Here is a 16,815-nt window from a genome sequence, read left to right as displayed (position 1 = left end):
CGAGTATTCGGATGATGCCGTGTGTTGACTTTCAGATTGTTCGCGTTATGTACACGCGTATTACCAAGATGAATACTCGCTAGACGCGAATCGATCGTCGAGTAATTTTTCTAATTCACGGCTCATTATAAAACTAATCATAGAGATTATTATCGCGGTATGTATCCGTTGTTATTTTTCTCGCTGTATAAAAGAATATTCCTGCGGTCGTTTCGACTTAGACACAGACACGGATGGCGAAATTATTGCATAACACGACGTAATATATAATATGTGAGATCGTTAAGTATATGCGTGACGTTGTTTTTTGTTTACGTTCACAGGATATTAATTAGGGATTTACTTATAGTCCATTTAAATTAAAACCTGATGTACCTTTTTATTAACGGTTTTCTTGGCCTGTTCGCTAATTGTCTACATGATTTATTTAGAAATGATGATTCTGTTTTATAATTGCTGAAAATTTAAATTAACGATCTTCATTTACAGCCGCGGGATGGTCGTAATTAATACGCGGTATTAAATCATCTTTGCAAGGTCAGGTATATCTCATCGCCTATCTATATGATCATTAGATTTATACAATTTCTCACCGATTGTTGTTGAATTACTACCGACGTTTTGCATTATCATAACAATGCCTGAATGTCATATCTTTGGTTGAAACGTTGCGATATTAATTGCGTCTACACGACCTGTTGTTATTTTGTTGTTAATTTTTATTCCCCGCGGCTGCAGAATATGCCTGTACGTATGAATATTTAAAACTGGAATGCTAGTCATAATTATAAATAAACAAGCAAAAAAGGATCGCGCTGTTAACGAAGGGTAATAAATAATTCAAGAAACCGGGAAGATACATCGTCCTTGGCTATTAGCTTGTTTCATCACTTTGCACCATCCTTCATATTCGAATTTCACCGTCATACAAAAGCAAATCACTTCCTCAGAAATGTTAATTCCTCATCCAGGTCCTCACCGCGTTCAAAGCGTTCGGAATGATTTAATTTTTGTCCATTTTTTCGCTCTGAATACCAAATCATGCCCGTATAAACATCACGGAAGATTAGAAGCAAAAATTATTTTTGTTTCTTTTGTCGATTCTCTACATTGGATCTTTTAAAACCAAATCGATTACTTTTATAACTAAGCTCACGAGCTTACATTGATCCAGTTCAGCTTTTGTAAACGAAGCTAACGAACGAACCGACAAATCTTATCGTTCGTTCGCAACGTATTCTTTTATGGACTGACGCGTCAGGCTTTATTTGGCTCCGGGGCCAGGCTGTAATCTGAACTTTGGAACTGCATGAATTGAACACAGCATGCGAGCATATTATACAGAAATTAACGGATTCAATGCCAGATGTGGGCACGGGCAACTATTCACATGGTCAACTTAGTCTGGGATTTCCAAGTGAAAGCATACGACGGTCTTTGACTTGCGTCTTCTCAAGGCTCAACAACAATCCACGTTAGATATTAGAATTTAGTCACTAGATTATACGGCATTTGAATGCGACTGGCTGCAAGCGTCGACGCATCGATGAATCGTATTATTCTCCCGACGCAGCATTTTTCTCCACGATCGCTAGATCGCATCGTTTCTGTCTTGCTGTATAAACGTATTCGGAGTTTTTTGTGAAACTGCCCGTTAAACGCCGGCAGATAGGCAACCGAGGATACATTTTACATACGTAGGAATGACGGTCCATACACGTAAAACTCGGCGTAAATGGCCCCAATGTTCTACAATCAGAGAAATTTTTAGTTCCGGTTACCGCTCAGTCCTTAAATATTATCATTTTTTACCAAAATCGAAAAATATAGTTATAGATAGAAAATGAAAATTAGTTTCGTAGTTGTTACCGGAATGTCTAGTATAAGTTACTATTATTTCTCATTATGATCGCTGTTACTAGATTTTCTTGTAACTGTTGCGAAAATTTAATGCTTGTGCAACGATAAATTGACGTTAAAGCCTTATTTAACTGAAAAAAGTTGAGTAAATCGAACAAACTGATTTTGCGTTGAAATTACAAAAACAGGATCGACAATAGCGCAAAATGGTTACGCGTACCTCGTTTTTAGTAATTCCAACAATATTCGAAAAGTTTTTTTAACGATACCTGTTTTACTGAATTTTTCTAGTTACTATAACAAATGAAATTTTTCTCAGTGTAAGATCTTTTGCGAGCGTAAAATCAAATTATCTGTTTGTGCCAAAAATGTCAAATGATTTTCGCGACAGTAAATACAGCAGTTGAACGGTTTGTCGATCAGAATAAGAATTGGAAAAATTGTTTCAAATAATATTCATTCGATACATGCACGGAGGAAGGCCTTTGACAGGTTGCGAAAAAAGTGAGGTTATGTAGGTCGGCTTTACGTATGGTTTATGGCTTTACGTATCGATTGTAAATATATCCAAGTCAATATTTGTGCAACAATAAAAACATATTTACGTTTTACGCAATTTAGCCATGAGTAAATCGTCTATTAAGACGAGAAATTTATAATTTGATAAATAATTCAATAACATAAATTTAAGAATTAAATTTTCCCGCCTACGTGGAACCAGCAACAGTGTTGCCCTGAAATACGTCATGATCCCAGTGAAGATCCCTATATAAAATGCAGCTTTCATTGCCTATCTGCAGGCGTTGAACGGCGAGTTTCACCAAAAACTCCCGAAATGACAAACGGGAATCACCTGAGGGAAACGGCTTGGAATAATTCGAGAAAAAACTAAATTGTTTGCGTCGCAATTTAGCATCACGCTCTTTGTGCATCCAACTTCTTGAGAGAGCCATCGAAGGTCAGAATCGAGAAAAACAAGAACACGAGTTCATCGTTCGTTCGTAAGATTAGGCAAAAGTGCCTTCGGCCAGAGCGCCCGAAGCTCGCTCTGATTAGCTCATAAAATTCAGGCGGATTAAGATGAAAATATTATCAGAAACAAATTAAGTCTCGAAATTTTTTCTCGGGAATGGTATATAGGGTGTATTCCATTTGTTTGTTCACTTACATGCGGAAATTCTCAGATATCATATTTTAGCACTACTTTAAAGTAGTCTCGGTCAATTTTTTTTCAAGTTTTCAAACCAATCCTTCGAGGAGACGAATTTTTGTGCATGTCATGTAACTCGGATCGGCCAAGTCTGGCGAAATATTCGTTGATTCAAAAAAAATCTGGTCTTACGACATTTTTTTAACTTTGCTGTGCGAATTTTTCTGTAGGTTCATTTTTTGCACAGTTTGTAGATTACTTGAAAGTAAGACTGGTATAAAAGATGTCCGATTGAGCGGAAAGTATACAGTTCAATTTTCCTCCGTAGAACAAAACGACATTTGCGGCAAGAATTAAAATACAAGACTTATTGCATTACAAAATTCATTAAACTGCAATTCTTTGCCATGTTAACATATATTTTGCACGCTTCAACGATCCAAGTTGTGTAAATGATGAAAAAAAAAAAAAAAATAAAAACAATAATGATAATTATCCCCTAACAGGAGTGATTAAAAATTTAAAAAATAAATCACGTAGACTTCTTTCAATTTGTACCATATGATGACCGATTTTCAGCGGTATCTGAGAAGGTCCGAAAAAGGGCAGCTGAACTGACGGAGAACGCCCCATACAAAGTCCCTCGAATGCATTTGCGTTACAGATAGATTCGATTTCAATTCACTCGAGGCGATATGAAATGCGTTTTTGTAAATCAATTATCGATGAAAATTCAGAGCTCCCACTCTTCTGGCGAGATTTCTTTATATTTTGGAGTTGCCCGCGAGTACACATGCAGTTTGACTGTTGAATTTCGTCAAGATGAACGCAGCCAAATTTTTATTCATCTTTTTCGCCGCGACTGCAACTGCAGCTCCACAACTGGGTAAATAGATTGATATAAATTGAAAAATCTGCAAAAAAAAAAAAAAAAAAAAACTTTGGTAATTTTGAAAAAATTTGTTAAATAAGTATATACCTTGTGTATCGATTGGATAGAATATTAAATCACGGGACCGATTTTGGGACCGTCTGAAAATTGGACTTAAATCCATTGTCGTGAGAAATGACAGTTTCATTGAACAAAAAATTCTGTGTTTTATAACCAGGTGTGGGGACTGGGACTTCATCTCACTCTACCATCACTGAAACTCACAGGTAAAAAACAGATTAATCGGAAGAAATGTCGGGAATCTATTTGGTGTGTGGGATCTTTTCAAAAACGTGCAGCTACTAACGATAAAAAACTTCGATCGCTGTTTCAAAAGGAAGCCGAGCGCGTTGAATTGGAGAATCGTGAATCTCATCTACAAATGTTCAATCGATAGCAACTTTGAAGAGAGATCGCGTTATTGTAAGATTGTTAATAACCAAATGCCTGTTGAAATTTATTCAATTTAAATTTGATAGTTACAGTTCATTTTATTTATAATAATGAATTCTCTTATACTTATCCAATGAGCAAGATTTTTTTCTGTATAACTTTTTCCGCTTCAATCAGGAAAAATACCTAATAGTTCAAATGTTTATAAGTTATCTAATACCGATTTCGGAGGACTCGCAGAGAATTCATTTGCGAATAAAACGAGCTGGTTTCATTGGATGCGTTGTTCAGTTATTGGCATTTGTTAATTTGTTACTATGACAGCGAATTTTCAAATTAAAAAAAATTCCACACCTTTTACTTCACTGCCTTTGGATTATAAATTCGTTGTCCCATTGGATTATCGTTTTTCATTGTATACTATTTGAATTATCTGAGGTGAATCTGTAAAAACCGTAATTTTATATTCATTAGTTTTCATGCCACTGTAATTTGTACAGTCTGAAATTAAAAAATTTCAATAATCAAGTCGAAACCTTGAGGAATAAAGGCTGCGGTAATATAGATTTAACGAGTCAGTAACCGGGCCGCATCTAGCAAAATCCAAACTAAATGCGAAATCTTCGTAATGGTAAAAAGAGATAGAACATGAATCCGTTTCCGCAGTACAGCTGCTACATAAAACCGGTCAAAATCAAATCACCACCCAATTCCAAATCCGTCAGATACTTTAAAATTCATTCGCGTAATGTCGTTGGCGAAATTTTCGATAAGACGAACCTTGATCAGTTATTTATTCATTCCACCCGAATAACTGGTTTACTATTAGGTCAGTGATTAATCGACAATAACCAGTAATCGCGATTATAATTGGATACGCGATCACCCTGAAATATTAAAAAATAATCCAATTTTTTTCCCCTTAGCAGTGGAACATCGATCGGCAATCCTGGCATCTCTGCTTCAGCCACATCGATAAACGAACAGACGTCGGTCGTACAAAACACAGGCGTCGGAGGTGTCGGTAATTCATTCACGGCTGCTGCTTCGGTTCCACTTTCAATTGGTGCTGCTGCTGCAGCTCCACTTGCGGCTGCTGCTGCGGCTCCATTTGCGGCTGCTGCTGCGGTTCCAATTGCGGCTGCTGGCGCTGCGGCTACACTTGCAAGTGCTGCTGCAGCTCCGTTTACGGCCGTAGGAATCCCCGTGTTTGGAACTTCCAATGGAGTTCGGAGCAATCCGTTCCAATTATTCTCTGGCTAATTGGGAAAAATCGGTAGAAATCCCGAGTATCGGTACGGCTACCTGGGCAACATGGCGTCGCACCGCGTTATCAGCTGATCGTCTTAGGCAACCGAATTCACTTTTATTAAATACGATCCGCTCGAAGTTTACATTTCCTGTCGTCAGATGACCTTCCGTGATACTTTCGATCCCAATGGATTGATAACGATATTCAATTTCGTTTTATAACTTCTTATCTCTTGTTACATATCCTTATGATGTTTCGTTGTTCTTCTTTTTATACATCGTCAAAGATGTAAGGAAAATTTACATTGGTGAAATCTGACGGACTGCGAATCAAAATCAAAACTAATATTGCTGCGTTAGATACTTTTAAGAAATTCAGTTTTACAATGGAGAGTATCAAGACTGTTTGTATAATAATCGTCTGTGTGATTAAAGAATAAAGATATTCATATCCTGATTAATGAATTTTCTGTGACGAGCTTTCTGGTGGAACACATGAATGAAGTACAAAGCTACATTTTCTTTTTTTTCAATTCTGTTACCGTACGAAAAAAACTATTTTGTTTCGCGTTATACTGTAAAATTAAAAAAAAAAAAAAAAAAAAAAAAAAACAAAGAAAGTTCGGTATCAAGCAATATACGTGGAATATATAAAGTGATGCAACGAAATAAAATTTTGAGTACAATTTTTAACATGGGTGTATCTGCTCCGAGTACCGCGCAGCGACTTGTCGCGCCGAGTGATAATTGCGGAATGATCTTTCGCGCTGAGCGCTCCGATTTTCAGTTCGATCGCTTCGATTTCCGGTGGCGGCCTCTGCAAGCGAGACAAATTTTTCGCGCGTTTACCACATTTCGACAATGTATGTACCTATTAATGTAGGTTTATTGTTCCGACATATCAATCGAGGCAACTTCGAGCTTTGAATGGAAGTACTTGAGTCGCACGAGCATCTTTGCGATCTATCTTTCGTAACAGCCCGTTGCACATTGCGTTCAATCCTTGTACGACATAATTGACTCGTAATTATAATAGTTACGTACGAAAACAGCAACCTTCTTTTCTCCCATGATCGACAGTACTTTGTGTAAGAACGAATTTCCTTTCTTCCTCACTCAAAATTCTAAGAAATTCTTGGAGTTTCTTCGAACTTCCAAGTTTTTCCTGTACCTACGTACGAATTCTGCTATAACAAACGACACTGAGAGAATGTTTTAGTTCCGATTACCGCTCAGTACTTAACTATATTCAGTTTTTAACAAAGGCGAAAAATATAGTTCTAGGTACGAGATGAAAATTAGTTTTGTAGCTGTTACCGGAAAGTCTAGTATCCGTTACTATTCTTTCTCATTACGATCACTGTTGCTATATTTTTTTGTAACTGTTGCGAAAATTTAATGCTTGCGCAACAATAAATTGACGTTAAAGCCTTGTTTAACTAAAAAAGTAGAGTAAACCGAACAAATTGATTCTGCGTTGCAATTACCAAAAAAGGATCGACGATAGCGCAAAATGGTTGCGTTTTTTCAACGATACTTGTTTGACTGAATTCTTCTAGTTACTATAACAAATGAAATGTTTCTCAGTGTACATCACAGCACGATATTGAATAACCTTACAACTATGCAGCAACATAGAAAGTAATAACTATTGAAAAGGAGGAGGATCGATTGTACAAAAATCAGGTCTACAGGGCAATATTATCTACAGACTAATTGTATCCACAGAAATATTTTCCCACAGAAATGAGTTCGAGATTCACATTAGAAATAATTCTGCATGAATCATTTCTACAGGAATAATGTTCTGTACAATTTGCAGTGGTCAAGAAATGTTTTGCAATTTTTATGTTATTCAAATTACACTCATTCAACCGAACGATGGTATTTAAAAAGAGAGAGTATTTGCGGTATGAATACTAATCTGCAACTGTCCGATGAAGGAAGCTCCATAATTCAGTACTACAAATTCGAAGAAGTTATCCTTGTCTGAGACTGGAAACTAAATCGCTTCCCTGTTGCCCACGCAAAACAATAATTATATCAGACATGGTCGAGTGGTCATCGTAGTGAAAAGGAAGAATCATAAGAGGATGTGAGAAAGTAATCTCGTGCAGTCTCTAACGTCGGAGGTAACCGAAACAGTAATTCGACATTGGCCAATCTTTTTTTTTTAATTAATAAATTCTCGCAATAGTAAAATTTCTCCGAAAAATGAACAGTGTTATCGTAAAATCGGACAGAACATCTGTTACTGGTTAATAGCCGGACAGGCAAATATTAGTTATTTGCGAATTCCGGTTGTCCCTGGACCGGAAGGCCACCGAGCAAATGTCCTGCGGAATATCCGACGGTGTCCTTGTCATCTGGGAGTCGATAATACGTTTCAAAAATTCCTCTCGAGTATGTAATAAACAACGGAGAAGGGAGCACTCGGAGTATAAAGCCATGCGAAAATGTAATTCGGTTATTCGGAAACGATCAGAAGATCAGTGATCATTGGAATAACGTGAAAATTCAGTACCCCCAAATTATTAACGTTATAACCGCCACGATGGCCAGACATTTGACGCCCTCGATCCTCATTATCGTTCTCTGTGGTCTAGCTCTTGAGGGATTTGCCAAGCCCCTGGAAACAGTCGCGATTTCCGAACCCTCCGACGAAAATGGTACTTATTACGTTATGCAACGCGTTAGTGACAGTGATTTATTTATTTTTTTTTTGTTCTCAAACATGCCACGATTTCAAGAGCGTATTGAATATAATTAGTAACATATGGTTGGAGCAAACGGAATAACTCGAAGTGATGGATGAATTCGACGGATAAAAGTGAAAGTTGATCAACAGGTTTTTTGCGTTTGCTTTTGTCGCGTGTCTAATTCGCGCAGCTTTTACAAGACGCCAATTTCATATTTGAAACAACATCAACCTTGGTCATAATTCTTTTCTCGAAATCATTTGTGACTTTGATTTTTTTACTGTGAAAAACCTATCAGACTTTTTGTGTTTTCAAATCACTAATCAGCACTGGAATTCTCAACGTTCGAGTTCAACAATGCAAATAAATTTCTTTCAATTCCCTTTTACTGAATATCAAACCGAGCACAAGGTTGACGAATCGCATTTTTCGAACGCAACGGTAATGATTGCATCAACAGGTGTTTTTTCAATCCCCAGCTTCCCTCGTGAGAGAAGCGCGCTCTCCGCAGTTTGGATTCTTCAACAACGATTACAATGATTATTCGGACATACGCCCGCGTCATTTGAAGCACAAGCATAAGCCCAAGCCGACGTATACTCCAATCGTTATACAAGGTGGACATCAACAAGGTGGCTGCAGGAGTCACGGTTGCGGGTAAGAGTTCGTTACGTCAACCTCGAAAAGTACACTCACGTTTTCATAAAGTTATCCCAAAAGCTCGATTTTTTGCTCCACGAAAATTCAACAAAATAATCTGGCCAAAAATGGTTTATGAGACAGGTGCTTTTTTGAAAGATGTGAAAACTGAGACAATTATTCAAATCGAAGTAACCAAGAGCTTAGGATTTCGCTTAAAACTTCACATTTTTTCATTTATTGCAATTGAGATTCGAAGTGTGCGAGCGATCAGGACAATATGGCGTCGATCTCGGCGAACAGCTGATCGCTTTCGGCAAATTATACGCTATATCAAGATACGGCGAGCATTGTGTAAGCCATAAGAGTTAAGATAGTTACTCTGTCACGCCGATTCAATACCCAAAGAGTAAAACATATGACAGAACTTGACGTCAATAATTTAATATGACCCACGGTTTGATGAGAGTCATATCTCTCACCTCCAAATGGCGTCTTTTGAATATTTGGACTGACCAATTAGAATAATCAGGGTCAGTGGATTCTCGGAACGTTCACTCTCGCCCTTCATCATTTTTGCGACGAGTTCAAAGAGTTATCCTTCTTCTGAAATGAAAAAATATAATTGATGCTTAGGTCCTACAACAAGCCAAATTCTGGGGGTTCGACATTCGCCGGGGCTTTTGCGGGATCATCAAATGGCGGAAGCAACACTCACAGCAACGCCGAGGCCGCCGCCATCAATTTCGGTCCCATCAGTTTGAGTTACGCCACCGCTTCTTCCGGCAGAAAATACGGCAACCAGGGTTACGGAGACTATGGAAATTACGGTGGTTACGGAGGGTAATTATCACTAGATTTTTCACCACTTTTTTGCTACTTGACTTCGTAAGAACAAGGTGAAAAAATGGAAGAAGAGATTTGCCAAAGGTTGATACGAACGGGTTCGTACAAAGAAAGCGTTTCTCGACTTTACCAAAATTGCAACCTTCCAAAGACGGTAGAAAAAAATCTTCTTATAATTCAAAGAAATGTCATATCCGACTGTAAAATGAAAGTTGTCAGAACAACAACCTAAGTTATCGAGCGAAACTACATTTATTTGAATAAACAAAACATTTCTTTCGCCATCGAAACATTTTTTTTGAGTACTTAGATAAAAGTGGCGAATGATCGAAGTTCCGATTAGTCTTTACAGAGAATCTCACGAGTTCGAAAAGTCGAAATATCGAAGATCAAAATCTGCAAATGGTTCTGATGTTCGAAGGACCCTGGGGCCAATCCTCATAAGGCGTTATCAAGTACGCTAATTATACACAAAACAAAAAAATGTATTGAATTCCCCAAGTAAGCCGAAAAAAATGTTCTGTTAACTCACGTATGAATGTGGCACCATTTACAGCTTTTCTGTCGAGTCAAATGAAATTCCTTTGGATTAACGAAACACTTCTATGACTATGTTTGATCTCGAGGTCTGGTAAAGTCCACCGAATTCTTTCTCGGTAGAATATTATAGTTCGTAGATTCGACAGTTTGCCCTTCCAAAGTTTGGCCATTCTCGAATCAGAACCTTTCGGAGTTCGGATCAATCGAATCGATGGGATTCACGTAAAAGTCGATCTCATAATCTTATATGATTGATCTCGATTTGGATCATTCGAAGTTTGGAGCCACACCCGGCAGGTGGTGCGAGTTTCTTTGTTATCGGTGCAATGTCCGGAGTTTAATGCGAGTTGGCGAGATGAATGGTCTCGAAGAGAAATAAGAAAAAGCATAGCAAGAAGAAAACAAAAAATAAAAAAAAAAAAAAAAGAAATGAAATCGTACAAAGCTGGACGGAGCTTCGCCCTTTCAGTTTCCAGCTCTCCTTTCTCTCTTTCTATCTTTCTATCTGCACGTCGCGCGGTCAGCGCTGCAGTTTGTAGTTCTCACAGCGTCTAGTCTGGCTACACAGGTACAAGACCCTGTCTGAAGCTCTAAGAACGTGTGAGCATGTCTACTTAATCGCCGGTGCAGCAGACCAGACGGTGATCCCGACGATGCCGGGCTGCAAACTCGTTTTAAAATCAGGCGAACATAATGCAAGCTCACCTACCGTCTGGTTTATCCTTCGACGTATCGGTGTGTGCGTCTTCACCTTCGTAACCCGTATTTATTGTACTTCCCACGAGAAGCAGACCTGCACTCGCTGCACTGCAGCTGCAGTCGCTTCTCCTGCTTTCCGAGGCCTTTGCGTGGTGGTTAAAATTCTAAATTCACGTCTCGTCGAAGGATATGATGTACATATACATATATATATATTTGACGTTTTTTCATCACACCGATTCTACCCCTTTTAGAAATTTACTTAAATATTTTATACACTGTATCGAATGAAATTTTTTTCATCGCAAGAGAAACGTTGAATACCGCATCTGTTGTAACAGCTCTAACGAATTTCCTAAATACTTGTTTCATACAAATTTCGACAGTCTATAAGAAAACTGCGTAATTATGCGATCTGATTCATACAAATTTCTGTCTATCGAGTGAATTTAAGTGTTATTATGATTTGATTTGGTATTGAAAAATTCGTAAGCGGATTTTTTTGAGCAATTGCTTGACACTTTAAATTCACGATTTACCGCAAGGTAAGATTACAAAAAAAAAAAAAAGTCACTAGTCTGATCTTGACTTTTTCCCAAAGATATGAATTTAATCGATTCAAGCATACATTTTATGCCCGCATTATTAGGATTACATGTTTCGATTTATTATGAATCCTCACCGCTCACAGTCAGAGATTTACAAGCCGAGTATTTAAACTCTAGATCACTGATGTACGCGAATCTGTGTGAACTTGATTCGGGACGAGGTAAATTTTTCTAAATCAGACTACAAATACGAAAATAGTTTTTAAACTTCTAGATTATAGAAATAATGAATACGCAGTTTACGATATAATAAATATCAATGCATGTTACTCCGTGTGATATTGTTTTTTATCTCTTTGCTTTGTTTCAGATTCGATTACTGAATGCCTAGACTGATCATCCATCGAACATCTACGCACTGATCACAGTCATCAAGTTTCTCGTAATTTTTCATTATTTTGATTATTTAATATAAATATTACATCATCACATTGTTCATGATCTATTATAATGAATCTGTAATAAAATTCGTTAAATAATCTAATTAAATACCCGAATTTTGAGATTTTTAAATCCTCTTACAGCTGCGGCATGGGTTTTAAATATACCCCTAAAGGTTAATTCCCTCTGCATTTGCCAGATGCTGGAGTCTGCGGCAGTTTCTGCTCGCACTCCTTACACCGTACTTTTTCCCTAGTGCATTATACTTTCATTTTTTTTTTTTTTTTTTATTCACTTCCTTCGAACGAATAGCAGCACAAAAGAGGAGCAGGAATAACGAGGCGGTGGGAGGAACGAAAGGGGAAAAATAAAATAAGGTTAAATCAAAACAACACAAAGAACCCCTTTAAACAAATCTCCTCGACTCCATATACGTGCATCTCGATCCGAAAGTTCCGAGCACAACGACCCGGTTATCTCAAGCCAAAATCTATTCCCATCGCAGTGACGTATAAAATTCGGTGTGGTTCCCTTATACGGCGAAGCAGACTCTGTTTTGACGGTTGAAAGTGTCGTTTTATCATTTTTCAAAAATGTTTTCACTCTGTACAATTGTTTATAACAAAAGTGTTTTTCTCTCGTACATGAGTCGATCTCAAAAAAAAAAGGACAAGAGTAGAGACTAGATCACCTTGTAATTACTTCAGAAAAAGCTCGGGTTCGTCGGAACCAATGAAAAAAGGCAAAGACCGTGAAGTATTAATAAATATATAATATTAGACGACAAAAGATTTCGTTTAAAGTTTGAACTTAAGATCGGTTTTTCGTACGTATATATATATATATATATATCTAATTCTGTCGATCGAAATTTCCTCTATTCCTGCGATAAAAGCTTCATTTGTGTGTAATAAAAGAAAACGCGAACAAATGAAATCAGACAAATTATTCTTCAGATTAGAAAGTAAGTTTTATTCTCAACGATAAAACCGAGTCATTTTTCTGCAAAGTTACATGCATAGTAATTTGACGAACGAAATCAAATGAGCTTTAGAAAAGTCTAAGCTTTCGTTTAATTACAAGACTGATTCTGAGTTGAGGAATGAATATTCACACGACAACAGTCGATTTTCTAATCAAGCTTGTTATATTCAAAATATGTATTCTAAAATTAAAATTCCAATGAAATATTCCTTGATAAAGTCAACGTACGAAGTACAGATAATTTTGTAGAACTGGTTGAATCTAATTTTTGCATCAGGGTAAAATTCCGCTGCTATACGGCACTGGTATCAGTTGGCAAAACCAGTCGCGTAAAAAATGAAATAGAAAGTGGTTTGTCCGGTGCGACTTGTCCCACACATTTATCATGTTTTACGTCCGTATGCGAGTCTGTCTTCACGTATAAACCGATTCTCGCGTGTGCGTGTTTCTCATTTCTTGTACGCAGGTATATATCTGTCCGATATACACAAACCGCATATGCTGCACTAGCCAAGAGGTCTGCAGGTAGGTACCGAGGCCGTTCCTTGGTCTTCAGCCACATTTCTCGTGCGGTTGTCGACTCGGAAAGTTCCTTCGCTCCATCTGGATTATCGACGTGAGTAAATAGACAGATTTTAAACTTTGTTTACACCCATCATGGGTCCTTGTGTCTGCAAACCCAGTTCGAGTTTTCGTGCAAATAGTGAAAAATCACGTTTTATTTTTTATATCTTTTCATTTTTTTTTCTTAGAGTAAATTTAAAACGCTCGTTAATTTTCTTTGTCGTTGCATTTGAAAACTTTCTACTCATGGAGAAGAAAGGGATTTATGTTTTTATTTTTTTTTTACTCGTGTGATTCTTCAACGCGAATCAAGTATTCTCGTCAAGCGAACCGGCCGAAAATTACTAAGAATTATCCGATTCGTCGGCATCTTATTTACCAGCTTTTTATACGCATAGTCTTTGTCAAAGTTGTTGACGTCATCCAAATTCAACGTACAATGAATATGGAAGTGCATATTTCCTTTGTATGCATTCGTGTGACGTAGAAGATCCTAATTACACGAGGAAAAATAATAATAACATCAGATGTTTAACGACTTTTGCCAACAAATTTAAAATCTTCAAGAAATATTTAGGATGTATTTACGTTCAAATTTAGTCTAATCAAATGTGGTAAAGCTTTTCCAACTTGGTATACATTGTAAAGAATAATAATTGAATTTAACTCGTAACAAAGATTTAATTATTTCAGCTGTATGATTTGTTTATTATTTTTTTTTTTTTTTTTTTTTTTTTTAATTACAGAATCAAATATTTCGGCAACATTTGGAATCAACTGTATTTACAAACGTTTCAACCAGCAATGGCAAATCTTACCCTCTTTCTCCTGATCGTAATCTGTGCCTGCGTTTTCGTCAACGCCCAAGACTCGACCTTCGGCCAAAAACGTAGGTTGACTTAGATACAGGTATTTTTTATTTTCCTCTATTCGTTTCGAATAAAATCGAACGAAACTGCACTTGGCTCTACTTCTAATTGTCTCAGCCGTATAAATCCGAGACAACTGTAAAATAATTCATTCACCCCGACGCAGTCGATTGCTCGCTATTTTTATTTGGATGTCATTATTCCTTCGAGCACGGCCAGACCACCGATGGCTATTTCTACTTTGACTGCGCGCCTGATTGACGGCAACTTTAGTAGCATTCGTGTATGGCGCTACTCGTTTCGATGTTAACAAAACGGACAAGGAACCGATTTTCGGTAGTCGTATAATTGAATTAACAGCTTCCAAATTATAACTAATAAATCGATACTTGAATGATATTAAATTTTCCCAAAATATAATTTACAATTTGAAACAGTTTCTAATAGCAAAAAATGGAAATCTTATTTCTGTACTTTGTCATTTTAAGAGAGGCCCACTCTCAGTTGAATGGTTATATTTTTGAGGATTGGTAGTTTTACAATTACTTTTGCACTCGACACTTAAGAACATCATTTTATTGCTTGTGAAAACTCAAAACCTCATTTCAATTTGCCGTTCGAATAAAAAGAAAATACCGATTTTCCGTTTTTTTCTTGACGTTATTTAAACGCAGAAATTTATTCGTTCTTTCTGACGTTGCAGAAAACGAAGGCCAGACCTTCGAGGAGGTCATAGTTTCCTCGGATTTGAATGTCCGCCGAAAATCGAAGGAAAATCGTCAGGGCAAACAACTTTTGACCAATATTCCACTGGCTACCGTAGGAAAGACCGGAAGTCCAACTGTTTCTCGGCTCATTTCGAACGACGGAAGCCGCGTTGAGCTCCAAAAAAGAAATCGCCGTAGCGATTTTACCAAAAACAGGTAAATTTTTCAGAGCCGCAATCTCTTTGTCACTCTCTTGTATGATCTTCAATAGTTTGAAGATTGAAGGTTGACGAAGAGTTTGAAAAAATTGTTTGCAAAAAATATTTTGATGTAGATAAAATTGAATATGAAATTTTGCTATCAATTTATTTTCGACTCGATAGTTATTTGATAATCTCATTGCCATTGCGATGCTTATCTGTTTTCCGTTTCTTCAAATCTATTGAAAATATCACTCTTCGATATTGGCAATGGTGTTTGCATGTGCATCAAATAATTTCGAAAAATTGACAAGGAGAATCAAAGGACTTGAATTTGATGAAATAAGAAAATTATCGATTGTTCCTCGCTAACGAAAACATCTAGTATCGTGTTTGAGAAAAATTGCAGCAAGAATTAGATTTAAAAAATTAACTATTGTGACAAGACTTTTTCTCACGTGAAACCGTTTGCGAATTTCTCATCGGATTTACGAATCTAAGAAATATCACAAAGGTCTTTTACGACGTGTTGCATATTTTAGATATTGGAAAATTGTTAAAAAAAATATTTTATAAAGTTTATGACAATTTCTTTATCGTATGGAACATCGTTGATCTCTTTAAACGTTTTTATTTTCAGGCTCAACTTGGGCGCAGCGGAATACCTGCTGCACTCTTCGAAATGACGAGGGAAAGAAGAAAATAGAATCAAAGTAAACGAAAAAATCCAAATTTAGAAATAGACAACCGCACGATTCTCATCCAACTCATTTGTTATCAAAATATTCGGAACTCCTGGAAAATCATGTACATGAAAAAATTGGAACACCATGCAAAAAAAAAAAAAAAAAAATACCAATACGAAATTGAAATAAATTCATCTGCGCCATAAACTTGTCACCATTGTCTTGTGTTGTATTCTCATATCCATAGAGTCCTATAAAATTGTTATGAAAGAAACTCCACCTCACCCAGTCGCTAGGTTCAATTCGATTTTGCCAAAATTTCTTTAGTTTTAAAAAAGTTTTCGAATTCGATGTGAAAATTCAGTAGGTACTAAACGCTACTTTTTTTCCCTTGTTTATCAATCTTAATCACGGTAAAATTGAATTAGTTTCCTTTTCGAATACTCTGTAATTTTAGCTATCGCCAAATTAAGTACAATCAGTGCTAGTAATTGCAAATTATGCCGCTCGCAAAATTATTCCATTCTAAATGATGCGTTTAATATTACGTGCGTGTGGTTTTCAACAATGTCACGAAAATTGGATTGCAAAAATCAGTCAGTTGCGTAACCAGGATGCGTCCACTGTAACCAGATCCGATTTAATTTGTATTTTAGCATCGTATACGTCTGTGACGCACAATTAAAACGTACCTCCTGTAGTAACTCGTACGCGCGGTATTTCACCGTAACCCATGAATCATTCACAAGAGCGACTGGCCCCTGACTTTTACGTGTCTCAATTTTTATATCCGTATAAGTACATTAAG

The 16,815-nt window shown here is 36.9% G+C and overlaps 3 protein-coding genes across 4 annotated transcripts; all 3 read left to right on the top strand.

The window, feature by feature from the left end:
• Positions 1-3,522: 3,522 nt before the first annotated feature.
• Positions 3,523-6,042, top strand: LOC124174719 (antifreeze protein Maxi-like). 2 transcript variants are annotated; one of them, XM_046554130.1, is made up of 3 exons: positions 3,523-3,896; positions 4,120-4,168; positions 5,264-6,042. In XM_046554130.1, exons 1-3 carry the CDS (start codon positions 3,833-3,835, stop codon positions 5,595-5,597), a joined length of 447 nt encoding a protein of 148 aa, XP_046410086.1. In that variant the 5' UTR covers positions 3,523-3,832; the 3' UTR covers positions 5,598-6,042. The 2 variants fall into 2 exon arrangements, with proteins under 2 accessions (XP_046410086.1, XP_046410085.1); XM_046554129.1 differs by having other exon boundaries at positions 3,527-3,896; positions 5,261-6,042.
• Positions 6,043-8,048: 2,006 nt separating this feature from the next.
• On the top strand, positions 8,049-12,105 carry LOC124175866 (5'-3' exoribonuclease 2-like). The gene is made up of 4 exons (XM_046556459.1): positions 8,049-8,254; positions 8,764-8,941; positions 9,560-9,766; positions 11,927-12,105. The coding sequence occupies exons 1-4, from the start codon at positions 8,140-8,142 to the stop codon at positions 11,937-11,939; spliced, it is 513 nt and encodes a 170-aa protein (XP_046412415.1). The 5' UTR covers positions 8,049-8,139; the 3' UTR covers positions 11,940-12,105.
• A 1,335-nt stretch (positions 12,106-13,440) lies between these two features.
• On the top strand, positions 13,441-16,214 carry LOC124176033. The gene is made up of 4 exons (XM_046556811.1): positions 13,441-13,597; positions 14,292-14,434; positions 15,118-15,337; positions 15,962-16,214. The coding sequence occupies exons 2-4, from the start codon at positions 14,350-14,352 to the stop codon at positions 16,005-16,007; spliced, it is 351 nt and encodes a 116-aa protein (XP_046412767.1). The 5' UTR covers positions 13,441-13,597; positions 14,292-14,349; the 3' UTR covers positions 16,008-16,214.
• Positions 16,215-16,815: the final 601 nt, after the last annotated feature.

Source organism: Neodiprion fabricii, chromosome 2, assembly GCF_021155785.1.
Source record: "Neodiprion fabricii isolate iyNeoFabr1 chromosome 2, iyNeoFabr1.1, whole genome shotgun sequence".
Lineage (NCBI taxonomy): Eukaryota > Metazoa > Arthropoda > Insecta > Hymenoptera > Diprionidae > Neodiprion > Neodiprion fabricii.
The sequence above is the reverse complement of the archived record's forward strand: the minus strand, read 5'-3'. Positions and strand labels throughout refer to the sequence as shown.

Excerpts from the sequence above, each read along its gene's own strand:
- LOC124174719 (XM_046554129.1), top strand. The coding sequence starts at position 3,833 with ATGAACGCAGCCAAATTTTTATTCATCTTTTTCGCCGCGACTGCAACT. Across the intron at positions 3,897-4,119 it reads AACTGCAGCTCCACAACTGG|GTGTGGGGACTGGGACTTCA; the intron begins GTAAATAGATTG and ends TTTTATAACCAG. Across the intron at positions 4,169-5,260 it reads ACCATCACTGAAACTCACAG|CAGTGGAACATCGATCGGCA; the intron begins GTAAAAAACAGA and ends TTTTCCCCTTAG.
- LOC124175866 (XM_046556459.1), top strand. The coding sequence starts at position 8,140 with ATGGCCAGACATTTGACGCCCTCGATCCTCATTATCGTTCTCTGTGGT. Across the intron at positions 8,255-8,763 it reads CGAACCCTCCGACGAAAATG|CTTCCCTCGTGAGAGAAGCG; the intron begins GTACTTATTACG and ends TTCAATCCCCAG. Across the intron at positions 8,942-9,559 it reads TGCAGGAGTCACGGTTGCGG|GTCCTACAACAAGCCAAATT; the intron begins GTAAGAGTTCGT and ends ATTGATGCTTAG.
- LOC124176033 (XM_046556811.1), top strand. The coding sequence starts at position 14,350 with ATGGCAAATCTTACCCTCTTTCTCCTGATCGTAATCTGTGCCTGCGTT. Across the intron at positions 14,435-15,117 it reads CTCGACCTTCGGCCAAAAAC|AAAACGAAGGCCAGACCTTC; the intron begins GTAGGTTGACTT and ends CTGACGTTGCAG. Across the intron at positions 15,338-15,961 it reads AGCGATTTTACCAAAAACAG|GCTCAACTTGGGCGCAGCGG; the intron begins GTAAATTTTTCA and ends TTTTATTTTCAG.